The 12,015-nt window shown below is 43.7% G+C and overlaps 1 protein-coding gene across 2 annotated transcripts; it reads left to right on the top strand.

Moving 5' to 3' along the window:
• Positions 1 to 1,003: 1,003 nt before the first annotated feature.
• LOC141790989 (selenocysteine insertion sequence-binding protein 2-like) lies at positions 1,004 to 11,806 on the top strand. 2 transcript variants are annotated; one of them, XM_074671166.1, is made up of 18 exons: positions 1,004 to 1,191; positions 1,633 to 1,763; positions 3,386 to 3,551; positions 3,630 to 3,705; positions 4,096 to 4,289; positions 4,369 to 4,453; positions 4,536 to 4,624; positions 5,385 to 5,528; positions 5,610 to 5,693; positions 5,780 to 5,881; positions 5,979 to 6,111; positions 6,208 to 6,374; positions 6,459 to 6,576; positions 6,662 to 6,836; positions 6,921 to 7,141; positions 8,347 to 8,501; positions 8,582 to 8,756; positions 9,344 to 11,806. In XM_074671166.1, exons 1-18 carry the CDS (start codon positions 1,183 to 1,185, stop codon positions 9,469 to 9,471), a joined length of 2,352 nt encoding a protein of 783 aa, XP_074527267.1. In that variant the 5' UTR covers positions 1,004 to 1,182; the 3' UTR covers positions 9,472 to 11,806. The 2 variants fall into 2 exon arrangements, with proteins under 2 accessions (XP_074527267.1, XP_074527268.1); XM_074671167.1 differs by having other exon boundaries at positions 3,386 to 3,530.
• Positions 11,807 to 12,015: the final 209 nt, after the last annotated feature.

Below are 12,015 nucleotides of genomic sequence, written 5' to 3' on the forward strand. Positions count from 1 at the left end.
TCTTGCAGGCTGAGTGTCCATCGAGGCCATGGCGGTGGAGTGCATTGCCTGTTGTTTTCTCTGTAACAATTGTACCTGCTGCCTCCAAGTCTTTCTGGAGCACTTTCAGGTCGGTCCTTGGCTCGTTGAGTCCTCTTCTGACTATCTTTCTGACTCCCTGGTCAGAAATCTTCAAGGAGCTCCTGTGCGTGGCCTGTTGATGGTAAGGTGGTGCTTCTTCCACTTGTGAATAATGGCCCCAACGGTGCTGACTGGAATATTCAGGTGCTTTGATATAAGTCTGTAACCAGTTCCATTCTGATGCTGAGCAACAATCAGGTTGTGAATGTCTTCAGAGAGCTCTTTGCCTTTACCCATCATGAGGAGTGTGGTATTTAACTGCTTGGTGAAAAAACACCTTTTTTATAGGACCATCAATTTGCTCTAGCCCAGCTGATGTTGGTTTGCACTAATTGGAAATTCAAGTAATAATTACTGACAGATTTCAGGTGGTATGGTGCATTTCCTCACCAAAGTATACAGCCTTTCCATGGTGTGTTTAATACTTTTTTCCTGTGTTATCGTACTTAATTCCACATAATCATTATTTATGGACCTGAACGTTGTGATTTCTTTTCATGTGTGGATTATACTATGAATACTATATTATACTATAACTTTATATTTATAATCTATACTTTTTATAGATTTATATATCTAATAGTTTTTTGTTTTTTTTTTTTGTTTGTTTTTTTTTTTTTTGGGGGGGGGGGGTGCATTCAGTGGTTTAGACTTCACCCTTCTCTCTTTGTAATTTAAAATATAGAAAATAAAAAATAAGACAATTTCAGCTTCTCTTACATTGAAACGGTGACTGGTATATTATAAATTAACTATTGATGTATTTAACAGTTACAATTTAAATGTAAAGTCCTTTTGTAGAAGAAGGAACTAAATATTTTTGTTCGTGTCTTTTAGTAAGTTTGACTCATTCCGTCTTTGACCGCAGGGTGTCGCTGTTTCTCCTTATCATTGTTGACATCACAGCTGTTAGCCTCCAACTCCTGCTATGCTATCAAACAGGTTGCTTAGCCGCAGCCAAGGCGCTGTTACCTTACATAAATGTGACGTTTCTGTCCGGAACAGCCATAAGACTGAGTGAACATGCGGAGACGTGACGGCAAATAGGAGAAAAACTACAAAATGGAAAAGGTAGATCACGAAATAATGAAGCAACGGTTGTTTTAGCCTGCTAGCACGTTAGCTCAGAAGGCTAACGAACGGTGTTTGCAGTCAAATGTAATCTCTCTTTAATCGAACTTCTGTTCCTGTTGACGTGTTTGTTGCACGTTATGAACACACAAACAAGCCGTTTGCTTTAGGTTTATGTTAGTTTGAAGTTTGACTCTTTTTTTCCAGAAGTTACGACGCTGTATGGGTGAACATTTGGAGCTAGCTGCTAACTTTACATCAGTTAGAGCCGTTAAATCAAAAGTTCACCTGTTTACTTTTTATTGGAGGGATTTAGAGTCTGAAACGCGGTTAAATCATTCAGACTCGAATAAACTAACTGTCACAGGACATGGATTTACTGAGTCAACACCGTGACAGTCAAAGGTCGTGTTGGTGACAGATTATCTTCACTCTTTCCAGGAGAGGAATCCTTCACCTGCTGTCCAAACCCAGCAGAGAGGACAGAGGAAGGAGCCTGCAGAGCCCCACACTGCCTCAGATACACGCGTGGTTCTGCCAAATCCTCATGGTCCTCCTCAGAGTCTGAAGGGGTAGGAGAGAAAAATCCCACAACTAACCAGATTATTGCTAAACTAACACACGGATCTTCACGAAATTCTCAGGAAATGTTCAAAATGGGATACGGAAGAAGTGATTAAATTTTGGAGGTGATCCTGATCACCATCTGGATCTAGGACTTTTTTAAAGGATTCTTTATCATTGTGAGATAGGACTGTTTTCACCACATGTGTATATAACTCCACCATAATTAGTCGGATGCTTTGCAAAACAATACAAGACAAGGTCACCATCATTTCTGACAGATGTGAAAGTACGATCCAGATCCTGGCAAAATTCTGGATACTAAGATCTAGAATAGTAAATATGTGCTGGGTCATCATAATTTTCAACAATGTAAGGAAACAAATTATCGTACAAACCTGCAGCTAACACCAAATTGTAGCAGACAGTCTGCTGAAAGGAAGTATAACATTAAAGTAGGACTAAAGTGTTGCGTCAGAATCACAATATGCCTGGTGGAAGTTTTCTAGTTACATGATGTGATCTGAGTCCTTGTAATCCATATTAGTTTGAGTTTGACCAAAGCTTCCAGTTAATGGTTTAAGACAAAACATTTATCATGTCAAGAGTAGTTAAATCGTAAAATATAAAAAGGAGATGGATGTTGTTTTAAGTAGTGGATTAAAACTGTGATGAATTGCATTTTAATCGCATATTAGTTTTAAGCACAAGAGCAACATTTTTTCACTGAATCAATTGAAATACAGTCACCGGCCACTTTATAAGGTAGACCTTGCTAGTACTGGGTTGGACCCCCTTTTGCCTTCAGATCTGCCTTAATCCTTGGTGGCATAGATTCAACAAGGTCCTGGAAACATTCCTCAGAGAGTTTGGTCCATATTGACATGATAGCATCACACAGTTGCTGCAGATTTGTCGTCTGAACATCCATGATGAGAATCTCCCGTTCCACCACATCCCAAAGGTGCTCTATTGGATTGAGATCTGGGGACTGTGGAGGATATTTGAGTACAGGGAACTCATTGTCATGTTGAAGAAACCAGTCTGAGATGATTCCAGCTTTAAGACATGGAGCGTTATCCTGCTGGAAGTAGCCATCAGAAGATGGGTACACTGTGCTCATAAAGGGATGGACATGGTCAGCAACAATACTCAGGTAGGCTGTGGACTTTAAACCATGCCCAGTTGGTACTAAGGGGCCCAAAGTGAGCCAAGAAAATATCCCCCACACCATTACACCAGCAGCAGCAGCCTGAACCGTTGATACAAGGCAGGATGGATCCATGCTTTCATGTTGTTGAGGCCAAATTCTGACCCTACCATCCGAATGTGGAGCAGAAATCCAGACTCATCAGACCAGGCAACGTTTTTCCAATCTTCTATTGTCCAGTTTTGGTGTTGCTGTGTGAATTGTAGCCTCAGTTTCCTGTTCTTAGCTGACAGGAGGGTCACCCGGTGTGGTCTTCTGCTGCTGTAGCCCATCTGCCTCAAGGTTGGACGTGTTGTGTGTTCAGAGATGCTCTTCTGCAGACCTCGGTTGTAACCAGTGGTTTCAAACCTGAGAACACGGTGCACTCTGACACACCTCTTTAAGACTTTTCATATGTGTGAATGTCTGATTTTTGTGCAGGAAGCAGTCAGGTGTGAGCCTGAAGCAGAGTCCATCAAACACAAACGGAGTGCCAAGAGGAGGAGACGTGTCGAGGAGTCACGGCTACAGCAGCAGCCGTCGTGTCAGGGAGAGCAGAGGGGATTTCCTGCAGAGAGACAGGCCGGTACGAGATCCACAAGTTCGGGTCTGTTTCTCAATGAGGATCGAATGATTACACCAATTAACTATGTATGAAAATTAAAGTTTTCGTCTACGTTTACAGACATCAAAAAGCAACAATGACTCTCACACTCAAGGGAGAGCTGCGGGCAATAACCAACTGGATGCTCATAAAAAAGGTATGTGACACATGATGTGGAGGTTTTTCCTTAAAGAGGGGGTATTCTGCGTGTCCATATTTTAAACATGAACAAAAAGTAACAATTCTGGCTGATGAAATCTCCAAAATCTGTCTGTAAACTGTTCAAACACCAAGATCTGCCCATTAGCTCCGCCCCTAACAGGCCTCCAGAGGGCTGGCCAATCAGAGTGAAGGGGGTTTGTGGAGAGGATACCCTTAAAGAGACAGCAGCTACGATGAACAATTCCAAAAGAGGCTGAAATGATGCTATTTGAGAGGGAGAGAGATTTTTTTTATATGAGCTACTACGGGGTCACCAGAGGGACAAAATAAAGACTAAAAAAAAAGCACAAAACCCCCTCTTTAAGCACCTCCTTTTTTCCTGTAGGTGTCCGAGGTGCCAGATCTGCTCCAAACTCAGCAGGGAAGCCCAGACCAGCACAAACCCCCCTGATTCCCTTTGAGGTGAAGATGACAGATTTCCCAGAGTTATCTGGCGTTACGCCGGACCGAGCAGGTCCTCCCCAAATTCAGAGAGAGTGTTGGGGTCCTCTTTCTCAAAGATCCACGCCTGCCTGGAAGGTGGGTGCACCAGGAATGCAGCACGTCGCCTCTTCTGTGAGATGAGGCTCTTATCAAATCATAACTCTCCTCTCCTCAGTTTGACAGGAGAGGATCCCCCACGCTGCCAGACCCCCAACGAACTGCCACGAGTGTCCTTCCAGAGTCCTCCTCTGCTCCACCAGGTAGAGGAAACTCCTCAGCGCTTCTTTAATGACTGTAACACAGTGTCAGGAGGTAATCATCATCGATTATTAATGTCTGCAGATCAGCCTGTGGTGACGTCCTGGGCTAACGTCGCGTCTCAGCCTCCGAAGAAACCTGTGGAGAAGATTATCAGCAGCAAAAACATGCAGGTCAGAGGGCAGCTTCGACTTTAGACTCTCAGCTTAGAAGATTGATTTTAAAAGTTTCCTCCAAATCTTACAAGTATTTACCGTAGACTGAGTACGGAGTGGACAGTGTGGCTCCACCACTTACCGTTGTTATATTTTGAAGCCAAAATTCCCCCGTCACTTGAAGCAGTTGTGCAGCCAGAGTCTGTGCATTAAAGACTGTGAGGGATTCTGGGAGAATCTGAGTGGAGCTGGGTGACAAAAAAATATATATATTTTTTTCTTTTGAGATTCTAATCACTTCTTGACTCTACCTCCTGACATATTTTACAATCCCTGAAAAAATACACAAGAACGGCAGCTGTCAGTTATCCTTAAACATGACATAAAACCTCATTTTTAACCTCTTTTAAGTAATGAAAATGAAACTACTCAGAAAAAAAGAACTTGAATACAAGACAGAAAAATGATGTCTTCAAATCACCACAACAATCAGACATGAGAAACATTTCTACTAATTTTCTAAAGTTTGACCACAGCCCATCTGGAAATAATTGGGCGATGGATTTTTTGACCTATACTGCAGCCAGCCACCAGGGGGAGTAGTTTTTGTGGAGACAGTCTGTGGTATTTACTCACAGAAGTCTTGAATAGTTTAAAAATCCATTAAAAATGTCTCATTTAAGAAATTAAAAGACAGAAGTGACACATGAAAAGCTTGTAAAAATAAAAAAAAACATTAGTTTCTGATAAAATGTGTTTTTGTTTTGATTTTTATCAGAGGGAGGAGACCTCTGCCGATCAGGAGGATGAAGCCCCGGGGAAGAAGAAGCGGAAGAAGAAGAAGAAAAAGCCCAAAGGTGGTGAAGACGCAGAAGCAGAGATAGAAGTGACCGCTGTGTATCAGGAGCCGCCAAAATTTGAGGTCATTTTTAATTTTTTTTACTCAAATCAGAAGATTTTAATGACAAAAACCTTGGATGAAGATGGTTTCATTGGTTTCCAGGATGAAGAGGAGTTTCCCGGCTTGAGCTCAACTGGGACCAGTAAAACGTTAACGGGCAGCAGCGCAGTGAAACTATGCAACGAGGTAAACATCACCGGTTAATAAATATTAACTGGACACGAGACTGCACAAAAAACAGAGGAGTTTTGAAAATGTGTTTGTTTCATCAGGAAAACCAAAGAGAAAGTTTTCAGCCTCCATTCACAGAACAAAACAAGGAAAAACCGCTCGCAGTGAAGAGTGCGCCCTCAGAGACGGTGAAGAAGACACAGGTTGGTGTTTTCAGACCCTGTGAAGAGTTTTTTACTTTGATATGTTTGCCTGTTTTTAAAAAAGAAGTCTGATTGTCTTTGTGTCTTGGTTTTCCAGAAAGCTGAAAAGGTTTCTGGGAAGAAGAGCAAAGCCCCCGTTCAGCTAGACATCGGAAACATGTTGGCCGCCCTGGAAAAGAAGCAGCAATCTCAGAAAGCCAAACAAGATGCCAAACCTGTCGTTCTTTCAGGTCGGGGCTTAAACTTTTCCCAAACGGCTTCTCTCAGAGACGTCGTGGCTGAAATGTTGACTTTGCTTCTTCTGTGGTTGAATCTTTCCTCTGTAGTTGGTGGAGGGTTACCGGTGGTTCAGAAGCAGCCAGCGGTCCAGAAGAAGGTACCGTGGCGTCAGGACAAGATCGCTCACAACCCTCTGGACTCCACCAGCCCTTTGGTGAAGAAGGGGAAGCAGAGAGAGGTGCCCAAAGCCAAGAAACCCACCCCTCTGAAGAAGGTACGTCAACCTGTCTGCTCAGGAACAGACACAGACAGATGATCCTCGTCGTGAACGCGTCACAGCCTCGTGATTTCATTCCAGATCATTCTGAAAGAAAGGGAGGAGAGGAAACAGAAGCGCCTGCTGGACGAGATGGGGATCCCGCCTGAAACTGAGGTCCAACCTGCCGAGGAAGAGCAGTGTGACGCAAACACAGCAGGTAACAGCAAAGAGCTGAGATGACTGAGTGAAAGGGTTTGCGACTGCATACGAGGTTTGATCTGTTCTGTGATTAAACACGACAGATGAGGCGGGGAGTCCAACAGAGGAGCTGGAAGAGGATCAGACAGACCTGAACGGCTCAAAGGAGGTAGAAAAAGAGGGTGAGGAGGTGGAGGAGGAAACTGCAGAACCAGACTCCACGCCGCCTGTGGCGCTCCCGGCCAGTCAGCCCAAAATCCACAGCAGGAAGTTCAGAGAGTAAGACTCGAATGATCCTCCTTTCCGCCTCATGAAGCTATGTCAGAGGATTTACTGCTCATGTTGTTTATGTCTGTACGTCAGCTACTGCAGCCAGATGCTCAGCAAAGACCTGGACAAGTGTGTGTCGGATCTGCTGAAGGAGCTAGTCCGCTTCCAGGACCGCCTGTACCAGAAGGACCCGATGAAGGCCCGCATGAAGAGACGCATCGTGATGGGGCTCCGAGAGGTTCTGAAGCACCTCAAGCTCAGGAAGGTCAAATGTGTGGTCATCTCACCCAACTGTGAGCGCATCCAGTCCAAAGGTACGGACCCAGAGCTCAGACCGCAGCCCAGAAGTTTATTCTGTGTTTCTTCTGAGCCTTTTCTTCATACTAAGAGTTTGGCCTGGGCGATAAAACGATAAAAACAAACATCATGAAAAACCTTTTCCTGGATAGAAATATCAAACGTTCTTGTTTTGACAGACGTTTGATGAGCCAATCATATCTGTGGGAAGATGTAAATATAATCATCTAGCGCTTGCAAAGTGATTTCTCAAACCTGAAACTGTTAGCAGTCGCTGTTTTAGCGTCTTTATTTAGCACAGTCAAAAAGGCAGGCGCAAACCGGCACAGTGCCACACATGAACGGCTGAGGTCATTGTTGCGCAGACCAAATCTGAAACTGTTAGCAGTCGCTGTTTTAGCGTTTATATTTCGCACATTCGAAAGGCAGGCGCAAACTGGCACAGTGCCACACATGAACCGCTGAGGTCATTGTTGCGCAGACCAAATCTGAAACTGTTAGCAGTCGCTGTTTTAGCGTTTATATTTCGCACATTCGAAAGGCAGGCGCAAACCGGCACAGTGTCACACACAATTGGCTGAGGTCATTGTGGCGCAGAGCAAACCTGAAACTGTTAGCAGACGCTGTTTTAGCGTCTATATTTAGCACATTTGAAAGGCAGGCGCAAACTGGCACAGTGTCACACACAAACGACTGAGGTCATTGTGGATCAGAGCAAATCTGAAACTGTTAGCAGTCGCTGTTTTAGCGTCTATATTTAGCTTATTCAAAAGGCAGGCGCAAACCGGCACAGTGTCACACACAAAAGGCTGACGTCGTTGTGGCGCAGAGCAAACCTGAAACTGTTAGCAGACGCTGTTTTAGCATCTATATTTAGCACATTCGAAAGGCAGGCGCAAACTGGCACAGTGTCACACACAAACGGCTTGAGTCATTGTGGCGCAGAGCAAACCTGAAACTGTTAGCAGTCGCTGTTTTGAGGGTCTATATTTATTACATTAAAAAGGCAGGCGCAAACCGGCACAGTGTCACAGGGTCTCCACCTGAAAAAATATCATGATAGGATTTTTCTCAAAGAACAAAGATATTCTTGGTGACACTGAAGGAAAGTGGTGTGAAAATCCCTCTGAATTCAGTGATGTAGAATTTTTTTCCATACATGAAGAACCCAGAACGTGATCTGGAAACTTTGACACTCACAGAGACACGTCCCTCTCCACAGGAGGTCTGGATGAAGCTCTGTACACCATTATCGACACGTGCCGGGAACAGGGAGTGCCATTCGTGTTCGCGCTCTCCAGGAAAGCTCTGGGTCGCTGCGTGAACAAAGTCGTGCCCGTGAGCCTCGTGGGGATCTTCAACTACGACGGCGCTCAGGTCAGACTCACATCCAGCAGGTTTCTTCCTCCAGCTTTTTTTGTACAATAAGTTAAAAACACGTCTTTCTGTCCCTGCAGGACTTCTACCACACCATGATAGAGCTGTCGTCGGAGGCCAGGAAGGCGTATGAAGTGATGGTGTCGAGCCTGGAGCACACAGAGGAGGAGGAGACGGTGAATGCTGAGGAAGATGGTCAGATCAGGGCTGTGAGTGAGGAGTCTGAGCCCGCACCGTCAGAGGAACCAGATTACAGTGAGTTTCACTCTGAAATTCATGACTTCAGCTGCTAAATAGAACAGAAAATACTTTATTTATCCCCAAGGGAAAATTCAGGAGGAGTCACAGCAGCAATCAAGAAAACAAAAGTAAGAAAGTGTATAGAAAGTGCAAAAAGATCCATAAGAAAATACATGATTACAGCTCTGTGAATAGCATGATGCTACTCTGCCCTCTGGTATTCCCTCTGTTGCTGGGTTAGCACAGCTAGCTCGTCCATCTTATTGGAGATAGATCTTATGTTCCCAATAACGATGGATGGAAGGACAGGTCCATGTCGTCACTTCTTAGCTCCTTCTCTTCACCTTGTGGGAAACATCTGGTCTAGCACCAGTTAGCATTGACACGCTACAGGCTGCAAACAGCTGATTTCCCAAGTAAACAATGCGGCCATGGTTACATGTAGGATCTCCAGACAAACACAGGAGAAAAAGTAGTAAAAATATCACTGAAGACAAAACTAGTTTGGAGCAAAAATGCTGAAAACGTGACAAAAAAATGACAAGAAACCGACAAAGAAGACAGAGCTGCACACTTTTCATGATCTCTTTCTCTTTTTTCAGTGAAAACCTGGAAGAAAATGCTGGAAAAGGATTACAACCACAAGTTTTTGAACTTTGAGGAGCAGCTGAGCTCCATGCACTTGGACAGTGACTGCACCGACATGTCGGACGAGTTGGACAAGAGTTGACAGCGACAGACCCTCTGTGCCTAAAAGAGCAACGACTTGTGATGATCACCAGCTTCGAGGATCATAGGACGGACTCCTCCTGGAGATTTTGTGAGGAAGTGAATCAAGTGAAATCCTTTCTTCTGTCTTTAGCTGATTTTTGTGTTGATAATCATCAGGAGAGGCTGATTGTGGATCTTAATCGGAGAGGTGAAGCACTGACTCGTTGGACCAAACCAGTCACTTGAAATGATCCCACAATATGAATCCAATCATGCCCAGGCCTGAAAGATGTAGTTTACAAGCTGAATGTGTGCAGCCAATCAGGTTTTGAGTTTACTCTTTGGTTTGAATGTGAATGATGCTGCTTTCCCTTCCTCTCCTCTCGCTGCTGAGTGATTCTGTTTATTCAACATCAGACCGATGTCAGGAAATGAAAGACAGGGTTTTGGGGCATTGTGACCACATGATCAGTGTCAAATAAGATTGTATTATTGTGAACATATGGGTTGTGTATCCTTTGTTTGTGAAAATGGAAAACATGAACAAAAACATTCTTTTATAGTCTCTTAGAGCAGAAAAAATGGGGTCGCAAAACTTAAAGCAGCTAGTTTTCTTCTTTTGATCTGTGAACATGCAAACGTTACTTTTTGTTTTCTTACCCAGATGTGTCTCAACATTTTCAAAAGCAGGTTAAACAATAAGAGATATAAATCATATCACTATCCTTTACTCTTACTCTACCATCATGGAAAAACAGTCCCACCTACTTTAGGCTCTAAAATGAAATAAAGCCACATCTTTAAGACATTAACTCTTTCATTGCTTAACTAGAAGTTTCTGCGGTCGGTAAATTATGACTGCCAAAGTGTCACAAGCAGAAAATATGTCAGCTCTTACTTCAACAGAGGACCGAACATAGAGCCTTGGGGAACTCCAGAAAATGCCCCAGCATGTTTTACATTCCTACACATCAATTACACTGCAAAAAATGAAACCTAAGCCAGTGTTTATGTTTTATTTTTGAATAAAAATGTCTTATTAGACTCGATACGAGCCACGTTGACCTGACAGGTCCAGGAAACGTCTTATTTCAGGGTATTAAAGGAAAAAATGACGCCTGAATTGCTCAAAAAATCTGCTTGGAAAGTCTCTTATAATAATTCAAGTGCAATTCAAGTGTCATTTTTGACTTAAAAAGCTGCTCGTACTGTGATTTAATTCATTCTTTTACTATCCGACTAATCTCACCCTCAGTTTATGGATGCAGAAACTGAAACAAGTGTTTAAAAATTGGCCAATGGGGTCTGAGAAAAGCGCTTGTTTTGTTTCTTAAACATGTCTTAAAGCAAGATACTTAACAGCCCCTTATTAACTGATTTATACTGCAGATAAAAAGAAAAAAGAAAGGGCCGAGCATACAGCCTTGGGGAGCTCCAAATACAGCAAATACACAACAGTTCTACAGGGGGGGTAGAATAATCAAGCCAACAAACCACAATTAATTGCTGCAACAGTATACTTCTATCTTCAATAACATTCAGTAGTTGTACTGAAAATTCACTAAGAGCTGAGTCTTAGACCCACTGACTCATTCTACCCCTGAGGACCAAGAGGAGAAGGCTCAGATTAAGGCCTAAGTGTTCCCTGAACAGATGAGTCTTCAGACATCTCTTAAAGTAGAAAGAAACTCTGTGGATTGTATAGAGTTAGGTAATATATTCACCATTTGGGAACAACAGAGGAGAAGAGTCTGGCTAGAGATTTGGAGCCACGCTGGGCTGGGAGCACCAGGCGTCTTTCACAAGCAGAGCGTACTGGGCCAGAAGAAGTGTAGACCTGGATGAAGGACCCCAGGTAGGCAGGGGCTGTTCTTGTCAGTGTTTTGTAAGCTAGAAGAAGAGATTTGAATTAGATTGCAGAGAGATTAACAGCTGGGTGATATGTGCTGTTTAGGGCTGGTTAAAGACCAGATGTGCTGCTGCATTCTGGGTAATCTGTAGAGGTTTAAATAGACACGCAGGGTGGGCAAGGGCCTGTACCAGAAGCTGCGTAGCCTGTTGTGTCAGGTGGGGTCTGATCCTCCTGATGTTGCAGAGGGCATATCCACAAGATCGAGCAATCGAGGCAACATGTAGCTTAAAGGTCAGTTGGTCATCAATCAGGACACCCAGATTTCTGGCAGAGTTTGTGGCACAAGTTGATTATAATCAAGCAGGACACTGATCTGAAGGTGGCGTTCCTTCATCCATGTGGAGATATCAGCCAAACACAAGACAGTTGTGTCGTCAGGAGGAAAAAACAGGAAAAACTGAGTGTCGTCGGCATAACAGTGGTAGGAGAAGCCATGAGAGTGGATCACAATGCCAAGTGAGGTGGTGTATGGAAAAGAGAAGGGGACCAAGAACCCTGGGGTACCCCTGTTGATAAGCCATGTGAGTTGGATACCTCTCCTCGCTATGACACTGAAGGATCTACCTGTGAGCTAACACTGCAATGTTTAAGTCTTATTTCTGGTACATATTGTTTTATTCGACGTAATATGAGCCAAATTCACCTGGCAAG

Source organism: Halichoeres trimaculatus, unplaced genomic scaffold, assembly GCF_033239565.1.
Source record: "Halichoeres trimaculatus isolate MK-OKI-2021-1 unplaced genomic scaffold, fHalTri1.1 fHalTri1_scaffold_5, whole genome shotgun sequence".
Lineage (NCBI taxonomy): Eukaryota > Metazoa > Chordata > Actinopteri > Labriformes > Labridae > Halichoeres > Halichoeres trimaculatus.

What these genes read in the sequence shown, in the direction of transcription:
- LOC141790989 (XM_074671166.1), top strand. An exon ending in CCTCCTCAGAGTCTGAAGGG is followed by an intron (nt 1,764 to 3,385) that starts GTAGGAGAGAAA and finishes ATTTTTGTGCAG; the next exon opens with GAAGCAGTCAGGTGTGAGCC. An exon ending in GTCAGAGGAACCAGATTACA is followed by an intron (nt 8,757 to 9,343) that starts GTGAGTTTCACT and finishes CTCTTTTTTCAG; the next exon opens with TGAAAACCTGGAAGAAAATG.